This window comes from Loxodonta africana, chromosome 8 (genome assembly GCF_030014295.1).
Source record: "Loxodonta africana isolate mLoxAfr1 chromosome 8, mLoxAfr1.hap2, whole genome shotgun sequence".
Classification (NCBI taxonomy): Eukaryota; Metazoa; Chordata; class Mammalia; order Proboscidea; family Elephantidae; genus Loxodonta; species Loxodonta africana.
The window spans coordinates 79,166,528-79,187,204 of record NC_087349.1 but is presented as its reverse complement, the minus strand read 5'-3'; the positions used below and the strand labels follow the sequence as shown (position 1 = coordinate 79,187,204).

Genomic DNA, 20,677 nt, shown 5'->3' with positions numbered 1-20,677 from the left:
GAAAACACAAGACAAAACATCTGTGTGACAGATAAACGTGCCAGCCTGTGTGAATCACTGCTGAAGCCCCATCTGTAAAACACACTGTGTGCCATTTGGCTGACATCAGGTGAGTTACTTTGGAGGGGAACCCAGCTGAGATGAAGACAATGACTGCACAGCGTCTCCTTTTATCTGTGCTCTTACTCAGCTGTTAGTGTGTCTCTTTATGCTTTATGCTACCGTATGCGCCGAACACAAAGCATGCTACAGGCAGTCTACAAGCATTCCGAGTTGGTAACGCACACATACAAATACACACAGATAATCTATGGGCGAGGGAGCATGATCATTTATCCAAACTTCTAACAAATATTTCAACTAAATTATTTGATTTTTATTGATCTCTGCTAGGGCCATAATTACAGCAAGTCCATCATATCAGTGTTTTGCATTCCATGTTAAACATCGGATAGTCTATTAGCGCATAACACAACACTCATTACATAATATTTAAAAGTGATGCTGCCAATCTTAACATTGTTTGATCCAAGTCAACAGAAGAACGAGTGCTTTTAAGTACAATACCCTTAAATTCTATACTTTCAATTTTTCTGGTGGAAATTCTTCATGTTCAGATATGGAATGTTGACTATGAATAGAACCTTATAAACATGTAAGGAGTAAATTCATTTCTGATAGTCATCTCCGTTTCTGAAATTGTCAGCAAACACGTAAGTACAAGTGTTTCTACGTGATTATGGAACTATGCAAAATGACTTTAAACTCATCATTTTTTATTTTGCCTCAGATTTTAAGACAGATTTTACTTGAAGAATCACACACAAAAATATTTTTTTCATATAAACGTAAAATTCTTCTTTTGAAAATATACCCTTTCCTTAAGCTCCAAGGAAACTAGATTTTAAAATAATGATTAAAATTTTTTATCAATTCAGAAACAGATTAGGTATGTACCAACTGTTCTCAAAAACAACATGCAGAGTTTGGAGGGCTTTCAAATTGAGAGGTCTACTTAGAGAAGAACTCCAGCCTCAAGTCAAAATATTGCATGTCATTTCACTTCTGTGAATTTTAGGGAAATAATCAGAAGAACCAAAATTGAATAATAAGAGAACAAAGATTTTGTAAATACTGGTTTATTTTTCACATAAATTAAAAGTCTAACCTGGAAAATATCACTTTTTTACCAATATTAAAAAGGTATAAAACTAGGCTAGGGACCATGTGAATTCTTAATCAATACTTGTTTACCTTTTTAACTATAAACAATTGTCCAAAACAATGCCTGCAATTAAAGTATCATTTTGCTGGCTTGCAATACTTCCTAATATTTCCACAACATAAATAATTATTCCCTTCTGGAACGTAGACTGAAAAATTCCTCCTTCCAGCTGACAAGGAAGTTGCTCACCCACTCTTTCATTCCTTCAACAAATTTTTATTGAGCACTCACCATATGCCAGGCCCTGGGTAGATAATGGTCAGTTAGGCAAGATCCCATCTCTCAGTGGGATCTTAAAAATAAACACCTGAAGAGCGAAGCTTCATGTGGTAGAGAATAAAAGGGGCAGGAAGTGGGAGTTTGTGTCTACTCTAGTTTGGATGGGCAGAGAAGACACCTCTGAAGAGGTGACATCTGGGCTGACGGAGACCCCAACAACAAGATTCAATCATGAGAAGACCTGGGAGCAAAGCATTTCATGCAGAACTGAACGTGGCACAACTCCTGCAGGCGGAATGAGATTCCCCAAAGACCTGGGAGGAGGCCAGTGTGGCTGGAGCTCAGCGAGTGAAAGAAAGGAGTAGGAGATGAAGTCAGTGAGAGGGCAAGGGCCAGATCACGACAGTTTTGTAGGCTATGTAGAGATGCTTGGATTTTATCCTGCAAACAACAAGGAGCAACTGGGGAGTTTTAAGCAAGCTTATGACATGATTAATAGCCTTAGCAAATGGGATCAAACATATCAAAGATCATGGAGATGGCACAGAACTGGGCAATGCTGCTTTCTATTATACCTAAGGTTGCATGAGTCCAAGACAACTGGGAGGCAGCTACCAACAACAGTAACATGACACAGTTTGGTTTATATTTGTAAATGATTAAATTTTAGGGGGGCAAAAGTGGAAGCAGGGAGATTGACCTTTCAGAACAGCGATTCCTCAGCAATAAAATGTAACAAAAGCTATCAGAGGCTTTTTTTTGAACAGAACACAAATGAGTCACTTTTCCTTCTTTTACAGCACTATGAATTTTATTTTTCTTTTTATACATAACAGTATTTTTTTCCTATAAGTATCTTTCAGCTCTTCAGCTGGCAGTACACTTTATTTCAAAGTTTTCCTCCTCTCCTTAAGATTAGAGAATAGAGGCACAGTAAGACATCCTTATTTTCTTTGAAAAACCTTGGTGGTTTGGGAGTGGGTCTCAGAATGGACAGTAGTTCAAAGTCGATGAACTTCCAGCCGCTTAACTTGTAAACCTCTCCCTTCTTTCTCCATCGATCAATCATTTGCTTTGGTAAATTGAAGAGCAGTGCAAGTTCTGTTTAAAATGGTCAACCAAGAGTTAGCCCTAGATGATAACTGTCACTTGGAAATGTGGGGCCAGTGTGGCCAGACTTTTCAATTTTCCAGAAAATGCCAGAAATCTAGATTTTTATTTGAAATTTTTCTATTTTTAAAAGATTAGTCATTAATTCCAATGCTTATTGAGACATCAGGTTCATGGGGTGGGTCCAGTCCATGCACTGTAGGCTTGTGACCTCTGCAAATAATCCCTTATGTTCCTTCTTGTTTGAGTATTCCATGGTTTAGATCATTTAGGGCTGATGTCTGTGTGCTTTTAAAACACGCCATCCCCCCCCCAAGCTTGTGGTATGTTTTCTGCTCCCTACTTGGTCAAAAATGCAACTACTTTGCCAGGGGCTGGGGGTAGGGGTAGGAATTGACTTCAAAGAGGCAACACAGGGAATTTTGGAAGGTGATGGAACTATTCTGTATCTTGATTGTTGTAAACAGATAATCATATGTATTTGTCAAAACTCACTGGACTTTACAGCTAAAGGGATAAATTTCATTGTATGTAAATTATACCTCAATAAAAAATTCAATCACTCACTAATATTGTTCCAAAGAGAAAACGAGGTCTTCTTCATGATAATCTACAAAGACACATGAAAGGGCTTGAATGAAGTTCAGTGGTATGGTACACAATGAAGTAGCTTGATGTAATAATTAGACAAGTGGGGAATATATGTTTTGGAAATATTCTAGTACATCCAGACAACTAACTTTTTATAACATAATAAGGAAAACAGAACTGTAATGTTAGGTAGGGATAGATATACTGAGCTAGATTTCAGTAGTACTTACCATGTTTACAAAGTACTTCGTGATGCATTCTCTCATTTAATCCTATTATTAAAAAAAAAAAAAATTTTTTTTTTTTTAAAGCTTCTAGGAGCTGGTAGTCAGTTAAATGTTTGACTATCAGCCAAAAGGTTGGCAGTTCAAACACACCCAAAGGCACCTTGGAAGGCAGACCTGGTGATCTGCTTCCAAAAGGTTGCACCCTTGAAAATCCTATGGAGCAGTTCCACTCTTCACACACGGTGTTGCCATGAGTTGGAACTGACTCCATGGCAACTAGCAGGAATATAAGCCTCTAAGATTTAAGGTCAGAGAATTTTTAGACAAAGAAGTTGAACAGCTTGACCAAAGTTGCACAAAAAATGAATAATTGTTCAGGACCTGAGCAACTTCTAATTGAAAAAGCTATCAAGTAGTCTAGATTTTGCCACTTGTATAGACTTGCATTATATAGAATCATCTTTGATTTTAAGTATCTGTTTGCAGGTCTGTGAGCCATTCAAGCAAAAGAATACGTCTTCATTTTATTATTTCCAGTATGCAGCATAATGGTTGTTCATAAATAAATCTTTGTGTAACATCATCAATTATTCCATGCCAGGAAATTATTTTTTAGAAGTGAGTTTTTATCACTGGTTGATATAACTACATTAATAACAACAGGGTACATTTAGGATACGGGCACATGGCCCTGGGTGCAATTCTGCATAAAGGAATGGGAATACTCTAGGTCAGATGACATTTCAGTGTCACTATAATCCCTCCAATTTCCTAAGTGTTTAGAGAAATAGCAAAAAGATACAGGGAAAAAAAAAAGGGAACTGAAGTCAGGAACTTAGAAGCAACCAAAATTTGTAACAAAGAGACTGTTACACATTGGCGGCCTTCATATCTACAAATCACTTAGCTATATTAAAAATTCCTTAGCAAGACTTAATTATTTCATTCTGTCAAATGAAACTATTTGTCAAGGTTGGGAAGCAACCGAATTATTTAGCTTCCCTCTCCCTTTGAACTGCCTGGAATCAACATCAGTCAAGCTACTCACATGGTTTAATTCCCGAGATATTTTTCTTTCCCCTCTTTTCTTACCTCATGGTCATGTCCAACTATTGTTTTTCTCATTCAATAAAAGCGTCTCTGACTAGATTAACAGTGCAGAGTGAAAAGGCAAGGTCGAGGTCCTTTCCCTTGGTCTTCAAGTTATGAAAGCAGCACTGGGAATGTTTGTGAATGTTACACATTAATCCACTGAAATGGTCATTTAGTTTCTTTTCCAAACACAGCATTTCATCACATCTAATAATAAATATATAATAATAAAGCAACAAGCCATTTTCTGTATATTATAAACCATCAACTTGTAATTACATGGTGAAATGCTTCTATATGAATTCTCTGTGATGATGTAAATTGGTATTGCAGCATAAGTGGTTTCTTTCTTTCTTTTTTTTTTTGAAGCCCAATACATACCTACAAGGATCTGTTTACATTGGGCTAATCATGTCAAAATAGCATCTATTTAAGGGTAAAGTCAAAGTTTCTTTTATAAACCTTTATAGATAGATAAATAATCTAGAAAGCTTTTTACTGTTATAAAATTAAGACTGCCTTTCAATGCTTGCTAAAGTTTTTGATGTAGTATCCATCTAATGGGCAAAATGTAATTCTAAATTGGTGATTAAAAGACTCTGCCTGGAAACAAGCTGTCAAATGAACACAAAGAAATTAAACCTGACAACAGTAATGCCTGCTTTCCTAAGTGAAAGTCTAGTTCAAGTTTCTACTCATCCATTTTTCAAAACCCCCCAAAAAAGGCATTTTCCAACCACCCAAAGATGAGATGCCAACATCTGCATTTTAGCTGATCTTAATGAAGTCAGTAGACGTCCAGCTTTATGCTTGGAACTCCTGTGAGAAGATGTTTGTCCAACCTAAAGAATAGCAACATAACAACATGAGAGAAAGGAACAAAATGGGGCCTGGCTGTAGTTGACTCTGCACTGCTTTGGAAAGCTTCGTAATCCAAAGGGAGAGCTGAATGCCCTGCCCTCAGCTTCAAGTACAGAGTAAGTAACTGGATGGAGGGCGATGCAGGGGAAGTTGTGAAGCGGGTCTGGGGAAAGAGACTTCTTCATTCTGGAAAATTCAAATCAATAAGATGACCTTCCTAGTCTTAATTTATTTTCTGCTTTGATTTCAATTGTGAATTTTCTACTTTTTGGCAAAAGTAAAATTAGGGAGAGCTTACCTCCTACTTGCTGCTAAAAACAACAGTGAGACAAGCAAGAGTAGTTAAGGACAGACTTTTGAGGCATACAATCAATGCTGGAATTCCAGCTCTGTTAACTGCTGTCACCTTGGTCCACCTGCCTAAGCACTTTGAAATGAACTTCCCTGATATTTAAAAAAAAAAAAAAAAGTTCATCATGTTGAGGAATAATATGCATAAGAATGCTGGTATGGTGCCCAGCTCATTGTAGATTCCATAGGTAAAATGGAGTTGATATTATTTAAATGATGTTTGAGAAGGTGCTGACAACATGCACAGTGAATAAAAGTAGGGGAGAACGAGAGATACTAGGAGAAATAGGTGCAGGAAAAAAAAAGCAGTTAATAGTACATGGTCCCCATATACTTAAATTTTTAATCTGCCAACAAACAAGACATGGATAGAATGAATTACACTTATTAGAAGAAAGCTAATATGAAGTATTTGCTTACTTGAGCATATGAGGTGTGAAATCAAACTGCGTAAGTTTTTTGAATATATGTATCTATATAACTGTTGTTCTTCAAATTAATCTCCTTGGGAAAATTTACACTTTTATCAATAGTACACAAAATAGTTTTGGAATTCTGTATTATTAGACCTACCTTCAGGTACACACACACACACACACACACACACACATACGCATATCTATGCATGTTATGTTTTACGTGAGCTCAAACAAAGAATATACTCTCTGGGTTGCTGTGGATGAGTGGTTGGAGATAGGGAGTGGTATGAATCATGAGAGGTTGTGGAGAGCATGTAATATTTATGTTAGAAAATTATGTCAAGAAACAGAATACAACAGATATTACTCAAATAAAGGGTCACGTTCTCTTCCAAAAAATCATGAAATCTCCCCATTTGCTCTGATGCAACATTTGAGCATAATTATATTCATGCCTAGCTTGTCAGAATATAATATCTACCTGTTTTAATAAGGGCAACACAGGACATCTGCTAGGCCTCCCCTTTACTGGTCTTGTCTTAGATATATTTTTATTATGATAAAATAGCACTCATGTCAAAATGCCTAAGTATCATAGTAATAAATATATAATAAATACTTATATCTAGACTGTACCTTGACACATGTAAGATATCATCTCATGATTTATGTGGGTTTTCTTTTAAAGTGCTGGCTGATATCCAGTCACAGGAATGCACAAGGCATTCATCACACAGCATATAAGAAAGAAGGAAAGAAAGAGAAAGAAATAGAAAAAGAGAGAGAAAGAAATAGAAACAAGACAAGATAACACAGTATGATGGTTAATGTTATATACTACTTAGCTAAGCTATGATTCTCAGTGGTTTGACAGGCACTGGACTGATTACTCTTCCATAATGTAATATAATGTAATCACTTCCATGATGAGATCTGATATAATGTAATCACCTCCATGATGAGATCTGCTATGAGCAGCCAATCAGTTCAAAGAGGTATTTTCTTGGTGGTGTGGCCTGCCTCCAGTAATTAATAGATGTTCCAGCAAGGCTCACTCTCACTCTGAATCCTGCATCCAATTCAACCTTTGGTTCTTGGAACGTGAGCCTGCAGCCTGAAGATTTTGGGATTCACCAGCTCTGGCAGCCCCATGAGGCAGCAACCTGATGTCTGACCTGCCAATGTCTTCAACCCCTGCAAGGACGTGATTCAGGAGAAGCCTTCAGCCTGACACCTGACCCACGGATTTGGGACTTTCCAGCCTCTACAACTGCGTGAACTATTTCCTTCAATTAGACCTCTCTCTCTCTCTCTCTCTACATATTTCAGTAGCTTTGGTCCCCTAGAGAACCTAGCCTAAGACCCATAGAGACGTAGTCTTATTTCCTCAAAGAAATCAATTTCCTTCAAGTCTGCTATCCTAATATACAACGCACTGTATTACTGTTTAATGTTTCCCTCCCTACCACCAATAACGTAAGCCCCATGAGGACACTGAATATAGTTTTCTTAGTGCCAAAAACAGTATCTGGCTCAATGTAAGAATTCAATAATTACTTGCTCAATGGGTACATGAATCGGTTAGTATTTTAGTCAAATAAGCATGAAAGAAAAAGAGAATTTTCTAGAATTTATGCTCATATGGATTTGACAGAATAAATATGATAAACAAAGGTGTTAGATTCGGTATTAAAATTTTAGTTAACACAGAAACCATTAGCTCTGAATTAACGCTATTATATTAATACTATTGCAGAGAAATAATTCAAAGAATAACGTTATGGGGGGGTTATGTCAAATTATCTCATAACAAAAATGCCTGGGGATACTTTGGAAGACTTCCGCGCACCATTCAGTTAGTAATGTGACTGGAGACTTCCCTTTTATTAACTTAATTAGGCAGTGGTAAGAATACTCCTTCAAAACCATCAAATCTCCAAGGTACTGTGGTGTGTTTTGTTTTCATCAACTATATTTCTGTTTCGAAAAGAATTAAAAAAAAAAAGTGGCAATATTTAAACTTGAAATGGGCTCCAGAGAAACTTACCATTACCAATACCCTCATATTTTTTTTTTCTTTGCTATTTTGTATTTATGGGGAAACTTTTACATTAGAATTTTTTTTTTCTTCTAATAAGAAAAACAAAGTATACTGGCAAAAGTAACAGTCTTCTTTTGATGTCAGTGTAAGGAAACTTGATTTTTGAAGGCTCACAAAAATCTAAGTTATCATCACATGGACTTACTGCATATTAGCAATAGAAACTGTGTAATAAATTTCTGAACTTTTAAAATGTCTCAAAAACCAAAAGACAAATGTTTTAAGCCATGATTTTCTTACAGTTAAACTGCTCGAAACACTTTGGTGGCAACAGCATATTCAAACTGATGAGCAGAGAAATACATCATTCTGACAGGACTTCCTCTCCAGCTCACCACTGGCCTTTCTATCTTTAGCCTTTGTTTACTGGCAGGTATAACAATACAAATACCAGGTAAACTCATTTCAGGGGATAAATATTTTTGTTAAGGTCTTGAAAGCCTATACTATATGAGGCAAATAATTCCTAATATACACAAATTTTCCATAAAACTGTCATTAAAGTGTCAGGCAACAGGTAGGAAAATTATACAGTATGAGAAGTAATATTTACATTGTGTAGTTATAACAGGTATGAATGATTGCTTTCATAAACGTGTTAAAATAATAGTAAAATATAAGGAAGTTCTCAAATTTTAATAAGTTAATCATTGGATAAACCATGCTTCTAAAAGTATAGGTTTGCGACTAATTTTTCTAAAGATTATTAGCAACTCAAACATACCATTACAAATCTCATACCAGGAAGGTCAATCATATTTGGTTGGATGTAGAGATAAATCTTTTTTTTTTCCTCCCACTCCATTTTTTGCTTCTCTAAACTCCTCAAAAAAGAACCATAAAAAAGTTGAGATGTAAAAAGACATTTTAAATGTCATTTGCATACCTATGTCTTCATGTGTGCCTATGTTTCCTGCTATAATAAATATCTCAAGAATAAGGACCATACTTTTATGATGCTGCTTATTTGCTCCAACTTGAATGACTTCAATAAGGTTCATCCACTTAAACTGGGGAAAATGACCAAAATTACAGTTTCTGTAGTTATTTCTCAATGGGTATTTAATGGTTAAAGAGAGTACACACAAATGTATTACAGTAAAACCTGTACAAGCTGGAACCTATGTAAGGTGGGAACCTGTCAGAGAAGGAAAATTCGAATACTTTCCACTAAAACGAGCAATAGCAAAGGGGTAAGACTGCACCCTGTCAAAGGTGGAAAAGTTGTGAGATCCAGAAAAACAAGGCTGTCCAATCGAACTCCGGCTCTCACAGGCTTCACTGTATAATACAGAAAATTGTTAGCTTTGGGCATCTAGGTCATGACCCTAACCCAATGTGAAATAATAGTCTTCATCACCCCATGGAGAAGGCTGAACAGTAGCAATTCACTTTTTGATGTTTCTATTGTAAATACTTCAGAATAGGAAAGAGGTTCAATATTTTCTTTAATAAGATTTTCTCTGTTCTCTCAGACAATTGAGGGCAGGTGAAATATTTTCAAAATTTGGAGAATGCCCAATGCACATATGCCATCTTGATTAAACATATGGAATCCATACTTAAAGAAAAGCCAACTGGAGACCTACTTGAGTAATCTAAACACCCAAGCTGAGAGGGGTTAACATATAAAGACCAGCTCCGTACTTTGAAGTTTTCTGGTCTTCATTTTGCCTAATTAAGACAAGATTTAATAATCAGACCACTGTACAAACATGTACCTAAAAGTACAGGTTTGTTTCTGATTTTAGGGGAAATTCTTAACAGATTCCAAGGAATCAGCTCCACATTGGAGAAGGTCCCTGATAAGATTTGCTTCTCTTGTTGCTAAAATGCAAATGCCTGCTTTTCATCTCAGTTTCTTCCATGTGACTGGGGTTAGCATCTGCTTGTCAAAATATCACGCATGATAAAAAAAAAAAAAAAATTTCTGATATTAGCACACCATCTGAATCTGAAACAGTGGCAACTCTAGGTCTTAAAAATGTATTTCAAAATATATTTAAAGATATTTATAAGAATCATTTTAGGAATCTATTTACCTGGTTAGTAGAATATGTCCATCCACATATTTCTAGGAAATGGAACCAAGAGGAACAGAAAGTATACCTACAATCCAATCCTGATTTTATAAATGAACCTAATGCCAGACCAATATATTATGAGGTGAGAAGTAGAGTTCCCAATCTTTAATTCAGCGTCAATCTCTCTCAATGAATGCTGAACAATTTTCAAAGAATATCTGTGTAGGTTTAAGTCGTGTTTTAAGAGACCACAGAACAAACATATAAAACTACCTCTACCACCATATAGCAAATGTACATAGTCATTTTCAAGTCGATGAGCATTACATTGTTACAGAGAGATGAAAGTTAGTTCCCCTCAATAACTAATTCGTTTACAAATAATATGATAAATTTAGAGAGATGGTGTAGCAATAAAACAGATATCAACCTGATGATATTGGAACTACCTGCAATGCGGGTACTTTAACCTTTGACAAGGTTAAAGATGGCAGGAGAGTCAACTGTCTGCCAGTCCCCCTCCCCACTCCCACCTTCCCATTCCCTCACAAACATCTATGAGAGCAGCAGCAGAGGACTGGGCTGGAAGAATGTCAGGTCAGTACTAGTGGTCTTCAGCCCATATCCCCTTCATGGCCCTGCCTTTGTTAAGATACAGGCCAGAAAGAACAGAAAAACTCCAGCCTTGCCTGCAATAAGGTGAACACATGATGACACCCATTCTCCTACTGCCATTAGGAAGATAGTTAAACATTTTGCCTATGAGGTTTTTTCTTTTTTTAAACATCACACTACAATAAAGTGTTCAATTGCCTAAGCAAATTTCACCACCCAATGATCAGTCAACAGGACATCGTTTCTCAAAATAATGCTTCTTATGCCTCTATGAGATAATTTTAGGTGACACAATACAAAGGAGAGGGAATAGAATCTTTACATTCAGGGCTTTAACATATTCTAGGAATGAATATGTTGTAAATGTACCATAGCTGACAGTGGTGGCAAAACTGTACACCTTAATATCATTTCACTCACACATTCATTGAAAATGCTTTACTAGCCTGTCTGTTATCATTATATTGTAATCACTACTTCTTTGTGGCTGCCTGAGCAGGAGAATTCCTAAGGATGTGATGTGGTACTGATATCTGCTGTCCATTTCAGCCACAATAAGCTGCCAGAAAGAAATGATCACAATTTCCAAGAAACTGCTTCAAACACTTCATGGAATGAACTGAGGAATACTAAAAAATAAATACAAAATGGATGCATACAAGTCACCAAGAAATGCCTTATTAGCTCTCTGTGCCATCTCTCCCAACACCCGTGTAAACTTTTTGGCGTGTCAATACTCCACATTCAACTCTGCCTCAACCCTTTTCTACAATACTAAAAAATGGGGCTCTACATGCACGTCTCTGTATGCTTTTGTGTATTAAAATAGGTACTCAAACAGGAACGATCTCCTTGATCTATAACTTCCATTTTGCTATACAGTCAGTCTTGTGAACGTAATGATGGTTTCCACACCAGTGGTTATGACATTTTGACTTGGTTTGGGGGCTTACTTTGTTCATGTGGATCTGCTGCTGGTATTGCTTCTGCTTTTCCAAGAATTGTTGATGCTGCTGCTGAATGACCAGCTGAGCCAACGTGCTCTGAGGCAAAGGTGCAGACTGGGTTCGATTCAGAGGTCTGTGACGGGGCAGTTTGTGGGTACCTCTAATTCCAGGTGAAATTCTCTCCTTTGTTGCCAAGGGAGATTGAGGATGTAAGGGAACGCCACCTGAAAAAAAATATATATATATACATATATAGGATATATATAGGTATGTTGTGTATGCGTATATGTGCACACATAATTTTTTATTTAATATAAGACAAGAATCTACAGTTGTGTATGCGTATATGTGCACACATAATTTTTTATTTAAGATAAGACAAGAATCTACAGACAATAGACATAGGATAGATAAATTTTATGACAAGTAGTGATACTACCAGGCAAACATCAGAGGAAGGTTAGATTGGGGGGGAGAAGATAAAAGTGCTGAAGCATAGAGCAAGTATGCATCTGCCAAATGCTTCACCAGTAGTTCACTCTGGTGTGTATGAAAGTTAAGTGAGGCTGTGTGTGTGTGTGTGTGCATGCACGTGTGTAGCTCTAGGGGAAGAAATAAGGATAATACCCTTTCCCACCAGTACAAAGTGTCGGGGGACCCTTGTACAACACTGTAAATCTTTACTAGGGTCTTAAGTTCAAGAGACTATTTACACCGGATATCTGAAAAAATATAAGCTCTAATATGACCTATAAATGATTCCATTGCTAATTACCAGAAACGAGAAGCTTTTGCTGTCTCATTTGTTCTTTCAACAATAAATGCTGCAGGAGAGCTTGGTGGCTGCTGTTGGGCTTTCCCTCTAACGTGAGGTGGGGATGGCTTGAAGATGCCGGGATGCTGCCCCCGTACTGCCCGGGCAGAGGAACACCTTGCCTGAGTGTCTGGGTCTCACACTTCTGTTTTTCTTTGAGAGAATTCGAAGCCTGTGTCAAGAAGTAATACAGATGTTAATCCTCTTCATTCATGTGAGCCATTACGTCTTTACATCATTAGACGAGTTTCTTACGCCATGATTTTCCAAAACAAAAACCCCACGTTACCCAATGGTGGAGCAGAGAAAATGGATAACAGCATGTCTTTTAAACTGAGTGAATTAACAAAGGAGAAATACAAACAAAATGAAACTCTGGAGTGAATTTAGCATTGGGTATCATTGTGTTGAGCTTAAATGAAAAAGTTTTTTTTTTTTTTAACATTAAAAATCATGCTGATTTCTGCCTTAAGAAACGGGGTCAATTCCTAAGAATATATTAAAATACACTGCTTTAGTAAAAGGTAGGTTGGAAAAGTAAAATTTATTTGAACAGCTAAAGACTACATTATAGGGATCTGGTGTTGTTGTTAGGCACCTTTGAGTCAGTTTCGACTCATAGTGACCCCACATAATAGAATAGATCTACCTCATAGGGATTTCTAGGCTGTAATTTTAAAGGTCTGTAATTTCAAACAAAAGGAACAATTCTCCTGTTCTCTGCCTTTCCTCTGATAAGTTCACAGAGCTGCAAGTTAAAAAATATTTAATTTTTAAAATATAATCATTTAAAGAACTCACTGAAAGATGTTAAAAAATACACAGGAATCTGATTTAAACATGTATTTTACATTAATTCCTAACAGATCCTCAAATCTCTAAAATATTGAAAATGACACTGCAGATTCTTTGTTTTATGAAGTAAACTAAAGTGAAATCAGATATCAAATAAAAATGCTATTAAGAACTTGAAATGTATGATAACATAGTAATAAGGCAATAATAATTATATCATCAATAGTAATAACGAATTATCCCAGTGAAACGATTTAATGAATGGTGGTCATTTTGGTGTTGCAAAAGCAGAAGTCTAATACCTCAAAATTATGTGGCATGTTTCTTTTCAAAACTTGTGTTTCATCTTTCAAAATTGCTGTGCACCAGGGAAGCAAAGCAATTTTTAGTGATGGAGAAATTGCAGGACAAAGAGGTAAATGGTTTGTCTGAGTAACAGAGCAAGTCAATGCAATGTTTAATCTAGATGTGATTCCCTGTCCTGGCCTCTTTTCCTTAAAATTTCCCACTATTCAGTGGGGAAACGGAATATTAGAGATTCCTTTGCCAAAGGAATGCTAAGCTTGAAAAATTAATTGTGATGGCCCCATCCACACCAAAATGGAAGCGAAGAAAAATGAAACTTCAATCCAAACCACATCAGTTTATTCAGCCAGTGGTACCAAATCATATTACCATTGAAACATTAAATGGTCTGGCTTTAGTACTTGGTCCTTTGGGAAAAAATTCTCCCTAACCACATTAAAAGTGGTGTGTGTGTGTGTGTGTTAGCAGGGAGGAGTGCTTTAGAACATACAAAAGTACTGGGAATAAATTACCTAACCATGTGTCATCAAAAGTTTTTGTGTTGGTATTCAGTTACCATCAGAAGAGACAGGAAAAAGAGAAATCAAAGAAAAAAATAGTTTTTAATAAGTGAAGACATTAAAACATTATCTATGAATACTGAGGTTTAGTTTCATTCCTAATTCTTTTTTTCTTTTCACTAGAACTAATTTCACATGCTTCATGTGAAATTTCAAGGGCAGAGCACCTAGATTTTAAACATTTCTTCTTTAATCCCTAGCTATGAAGTGACATGCAAATTTTGCTTTCTCCCCAATGGTATAAGATCATTTTATCACATGAGATAACATTAAACTCTATTACAAACACCAGATAAAATACCTCTTAGATTAAGTTTAAAATATGCACTGATACAATTATAAAATTTATCCTGTAAACATGTCATTATAGGTGTGCTTATGGATAAATCAGCATATATGCCTTATATTCTGAAAATAGAATTAAATATAAAATGGCCAACTCTTCAGAATTTTCTGATGCAGGAAATATCATAAAAGATGGGAACCTGACATGCTGGACTCAGTGGAACACTGGCTGCCAAAGACTGTGAAAACTGGTGACAAGAGCTGAAATGAGTTTTGCTTTAAACCAAATGTATCACATGACCTCTATACCAGTACAACTTAATTTACTAATGTTTCACAGATGAAATATTCTGGGTAAGGCTCACAGTCTTCTGCAAGGACCAAAACTTACATAATTTTAGAGAATATACGTAAAATAAATAGTAACTACTTCAAGCTAAGAGGCCCTAGTGGTGCAGTGGTTAAAGCACTTGGCTGCTAAAAAGTCTGTGGTTCATACCCACCAGCCACTCCATGGGAGAAAGATGTGGCAGCCTGCTTCCGTAAAGATTTACAGCCTTGGAAACCCTATGGGGGCAGTTCTACTCTGTCCTATAGGGTTGCTGTGAGTTGGAATCGACTTGGCGGCAATGGGTTTGACTTTTTTTTTGGTTTACTTAAAGCTATCTTCGGCTAGTAGAAAAACTACATCCAAAAGATCCTATTTCAGTTTGTCAGGGCTTTTAAACTAATTGATTTACTTTGAACCTCCCGGGAATATTTTAATATTGTTCTTAGAGAGTTTCTACAGATACGTATTCTTCGGTAACACAGAATCAGTAACTTAAATTTCCTAAATAAAGTCATTTACATTAGAAGCTATGCCTCTCAGCACTGGTCTGGGTTGAGATCCAGAACGGCCACTGACGGGATCTGTGATCTTGGGCTTCTAACTTCTTCAAGTCTCAGCTTCTGTAAATGTAGACTGTAATCTCTGTTTCACAGGATGGTTGTGTGGAGCTACCAAAATGAATTAGCTAGAGAGTTTTTTTTCTTGTTTTTTTTTTTTTAACTCTAAAGCATTATGCAAGGAGCACTAGTGGTACAATGGTTAAGCACTCAGCTGCTATTCAAAAGGTTGGCAGTTCCAACCCACCCAGTGGCTCTTCGACTCTACTGGAGAGAAACCTGGCAAACTGTTCCTGTAAAGATTACAGCCAGGAAAACCTTATGGGGCAGTTCTACTCTGTCACATGGGGTCACTATGAGTCAGAATCAACTTGATGGCACCCAACAACGACAAAGCATTATACAAATGGCAGTTACTATTTTTATGATATTATGCTAATTTGTGTAAGTCTTCAAAATGAAATTATACTGAATCAATTTGAACAACTCAGCAGAGTGAAATGGAAGTTGACTCAACCACGTTTTTAGCAAGTTTAAATATCTAAGAAATGAAAGGGAGTCACTGCTAGGAAAATCTCTCTCAGAGTGGTGTCAGCTGATACAGTGTAATGACTTACATTGAGCTGGGATGGCACTGCTGGAAGTCCCAAGGTGATGTTGGGCAAAGAAGGAGAGGTATAAAGACTTAATAGGTTCATGGAATCTTCGTGGATTAGAATGCGTTGCTGTGAAACCATTTGCTGTAAGAAAAAAATTAAAAGGAGAGTCTCAAACTATCACAATACCATATTTTTACTGTAAAATTGTCACACTTCAAAAAATAAGTGTAATAGTATCATAATTATGGGTAATATTTAAGTATTTATTTTATTCTTTCTATATCCATGAGTTAGACATAAAAAATAAAATAAAAATTTTCTTCACCAGACATCATAATAAAAAGCTGAAGAAAGAACTGTGTTCATTTTGCAAAATCCGTTTCTTAAAAACCAGCTCTTATTGAAAATATGCTATTTGTCATCTATTGGTAAAAGTACAATAATCAAATTGAGTAACTCTGAAAAGTATATATACTTTATTTGTACTAATGTGTGAAAAAATATGTTTACGATGCTGCAGTGGCCATTATTTTCATACAGATTACACATTATTTTACTGATTGGCAATAGCACACAAGAAAATCTTAGGTTAAATATCACTATATAAGACTTCTATAATGATAATATCTGTTTCCTTTTTTTAATATAAATTTTTATGAATAGACAACTCTGTGTAATGTTTTTAAATCATTCATATTCAGAAAATAAAGTAAATGTTATAACATTCTGAGTTCCCTGTGCCACAATAGCCTTCATTTACACAGAAATACCCTGAATGTTATGGCATCACACTGATTTTTACAACAAATACTGTTTTTAAATCCAATACTAAGAGTCATGCTTTCTCACATGTGGCCTAATATGGCTGCTTGAATTACATTTTCTGTTTAACTCTTGCTTCCCTCCCAGAACTTTTATACAATAAGAGTTACAAAGGTCTTATTAGACTAAGGAACTCTGGCCTGATATGGTCCCCAAGGGAACAACATCCCTGAAAAAGAATACTCCATGTAACAGTATGACACAGTGACTGCTTTCTTCCTAAACAAAAAGCATATGGGACTCCAATAATAGACCACCTCCAAGAGGGATATTGCACACACGGGTTTTGACTAAAGTAAATATAATAACTTGTCAAGCATGTTTGGGGGAGCTGTAGATTTTCCCGTGGACAAACCTGGGATATCAATTAACTGGGGAAAATATCATGTGCTAATACAATGCAACCTCAGAATGTCACTGAAGAGTGATGCTCCACCGAAACACAGGATGTTATTCCAAAACATCACCTCAATCATGTGTTTGTTTGGAGATGAGTCTGAGCCTTAACATAATAAGAGTAGACGGTTAAACGTGGAGCCTTCTCGTTGCAACTTGGAAATCCAAGCAACTCAGATTTTTGCTTTATCTTAAAAGAACAAGTCCAATATTTGTGCATGAAAATTAACAGGTATGTGGAAACCACTAACATTACATTGACTTTATATGCAGCCATTCACTAACTTAAAGTTGTCCGAGATACCCTATCATGAAGATTGTTGGAAAGGATTTTATCATAATAAAGTGTAAAATTGTGATGTTATTTTAGGAGCTGTCAACAATAGTTACCTATTTGCTCTACTTAAAAAGACAAGCCTCTATTGTGCTTTTACAAATATGCCTTTGAAATAAATTTTAAATGTAGAATATATACCTGAACAAGAAGTAAATATATTTTATCTAGCTTATTGGCAGCAAACAGTCGTTTAAAATAAAAGATCATTCCGCTCAATTATTTGTATTCGCAGAAGAGAAAACAAATGTAGAAAAACAGGCACTTCGAGTAATTTATCATATTCATTCATTCTCACAGACCTGGGCTATGACGTGGACTGTGGGAATGACACCAAAAGATCCCACAGACCTCACAAAAGAGATTATCTTCGTGTCCTAAACAGAACTTCGGCCATATCCTGCCACCTCATCACAAGGAGCAGGAAATGTCATTTCTTCTCAGAAGTAAAAATGGCAGCAACATACTGGCTGCTCACACGGGTTTGACTAAAGCAAATTTAGTTGGAGATATTTTTACTGTGGTGTTGCAGACTCCTGCAGTTTCATTTAAAAAAAAAAAAAAAAGACTTGGGATGGTGCCTCCACTTCCTGGAACAGTGTATTGATTTTCAGCAACTACCACAAATCCCTGGGTGGTACAAACCATTCAGTGCTTGACCTCTAAGTGAAAGGTTGGCAGTTTGAACCCACCCAGAGGTGCTTTAGAAGAAAGACCTGCTGATCTGCTTCTGAAAGGTCACAGCTTTGAAAACCCTATGGAGCACTTCTACTTTGTGGCACATGGGGTCACCATCAGTCGGAACCGATTCAGTGACAACTGGGTTTTTTTTGTGCCATATGCCTTGCCCTGTGTTGGGTTTTTTTTCAGAGGCTAGACTATTCTTGGAGCCCTGCTGGTGCAGTGATTAAGAGCTTGGTTATTAATCAAAAGGTTGGCATGTTCAAATCCACCAACTGTTCCTTGGAAACCCTATGGGGCAGTTCTGCTCTGTCCTAGAGGGTTGCTATGAGTTGGAATCAACTCAGTGGCAACCGGTTTGGTTTTTGTGAACATTTTCTTCATAGGCACTCTCTAGGTACCATTCTGTTCATTTTTATAGATGAGGAAACTGAGTGATTTCCCCAGTCATGCTCCCAAGTGGCATCAACAAAAAAGCTTTTAAATGTAATTTGTCTTCAGGTGCTGCTGCAGACTACACACCACTCCGCGGTCATTGTTGGAAGAGAGAGGAATCATAAAAAGTACGGAGAAAAGTAGTAGCTTTAGAGAAGAAAAGGAAGCAAACTCAGGCCCTAAGGTTTATGGAAAGGAATACAAGTGTGCAACTGGGAGCCTGCTGACCTGAGCAGAAGAAGGTCCTGGGGACTTTACAGATGTGAGGATCTTCAAGTCATAGAGACCATTTTTGAGCTTCCTGAGGAAGCAAGCTAAATCCGGTGTTTCCCAAGCCCGCTGGGTAGAGTTGGTTTTTCCAACAGAAACTGATTGGTATAGTATCACATCATAGACCATTAGGGACTTAGGGGTCACTCAGTTTAACTCCTTCAATTACAGATAAGGGAACAGATTAAGAGTTTATGTAGATTTCCAATGGCCTAGAATTACAAATGACAGAACTGGAGAACAGTCCTCGTCAAATTATCTTCTTTAAATATAGCTTCCCTCAACTGGGCTTTTGATAGGACTAGTCTGTCTGTTCCAGGTTAATGTCTCTTGGTGAGAATCTGGAGCTGTATTCTACACTACTAACCAAGTGCACCCAGATCTGAAAGCCAAACGAACAGGTGGTGAGGGTAACATGCCACTCAATGAAGACGCCTAACCAGTACTCCTGCAAGGCTGGAAAGTCACCCCACCTTAGCAACATAGCAAGCTCACAATTATTTGCAGGCCAAGCCAGGATTTTTCCAGAAAGTAGTTTTGAAACTGATCCAGCCCTTAAATCAGGGCTGAGTTAAGATGCCAACAGTTCATACCTTAGAACATAAGAAAGACGGTTTTAATCTGAAACATTTTCAGAACCACAAAGTTTATAGTTAGATAAAATGCAAATATTAAATTATAAATGACTATTACTTAACATTCACAAAACAATTAATGAGGAACTCCTCTATGTTAGATTAACGGTGTTAGGTGCTAGGTATACAAAGATGCCCTATACCACGCAAGTTCACATGTCAGTCAGGTGCACAAAAAAGTAGAAAACCAACTCGAGTGACTTGTGATAATTACTAATTAAAGTATGGTTAAAGCATTTTGATGGCACAGAGAAGGGTGTCTATTTTAAACCAGACTTTGATGGCTAACTAGCATTTTGCCACAAAGAGTACGATGTTGGGAACAGGTAGATGAATTCAGCCAGGTGTTGGGGAAGTGCAGGCCTAGTCACATTTTAATAATGTCCTTCAAAATTTTGACTTATTTTTTCACCATCACGCCAACTGAAAGGATATCTTATGGAGACTATTTCCAATCCAGATGAATAAAATATACATAGGCGGAAACATCGTGTCTCTCAATTAAAAAAAAAAGTTGTCACATCTATTCCATCTTACAGTGACACTTAACGGACACAGCAGAACTGCCCCATAGGATTTCCAACCCTGGTGGCATAGTGGTTAAGAGCTACAGCTGCTAACCAGAAGGTTGGCAGGTCAAATCCGCCAGGCGCTCCTTGGAAACCGTATGGGGCAGTTCTACTTCGTCCTTTAGGGTTGCTATGAGTCAGAATTGACTGGACAGCAATGGGTTTGGTTTGTTTTTGTTTTTTTTTTTGGTAAATTTTTATAAAAGCTGACTGCCACATCTTTCTGCCATGAAGTAGCTGGTGGGTTCAAAATGCACCGCCCTTTCGTTTAGCAGCTGGGTGCTTAACCACTACACCACCAGGGCTATATATTTAGTCATTGAAATCCAGAATCTGGTTTTAATTAGAAAGGCCCAAAATCTCTTCAAAAATATACCACTGGCAAAATTAGAAAAATAAATGTAAAAAGCTGACAGGTATTTAGAAAGGTAAGAACCCTCACACACTGCTGGCAGGTGACAGACTGACACAATTCTGGAAGGAGACCTGGCACTATAAAACAAAGT

At 36.9% G+C, this 20,677-nt stretch overlaps 1 protein-coding gene and 1 long non-coding RNA gene across 8 annotated transcripts in view; both read right to left on the bottom strand.

The window, feature by feature from the left end:
• The window catches only part of HDAC9 (histone deacetylase 9), a 794,698-nt gene that overhangs the window by 380,115 nt on the left and 393,906 nt on the right, over nt 1-20,677 (bottom strand). For all 7 annotated transcript variants that reach the window (XM_023544374.2, XM_064290035.1, XM_064290036.1 and 4 more), the window contains 3 exons: nt 16,048-16,170; nt 12,558-12,768; nt 11,789-12,006 (listed from right to left, as the gene is read on the bottom strand). In XM_023544374.2, coding sequence (XP_023400142.2) covers nt 11,789-12,006; nt 12,558-12,768; nt 16,048-16,170 — 552 coding nt within the window. The remainder of the gene's footprint in view (nt 1-11,788; nt 12,007-12,557; nt 12,769-16,047; nt 16,171-20,677) is intronic.
• On the bottom strand, nt 7-11,776 carry LOC111749720 (uncharacterized). Its single transcript, XR_010322706.1, has 4 exons — nt 4,465-11,776; nt 3,376-3,417; nt 3,122-3,164; nt 7-2,545 (listed from the first exon to the last, which is right to left on the bottom strand). It is a non-coding gene; the product is annotated as an uncharacterized LOC111749720 (long non-coding RNA).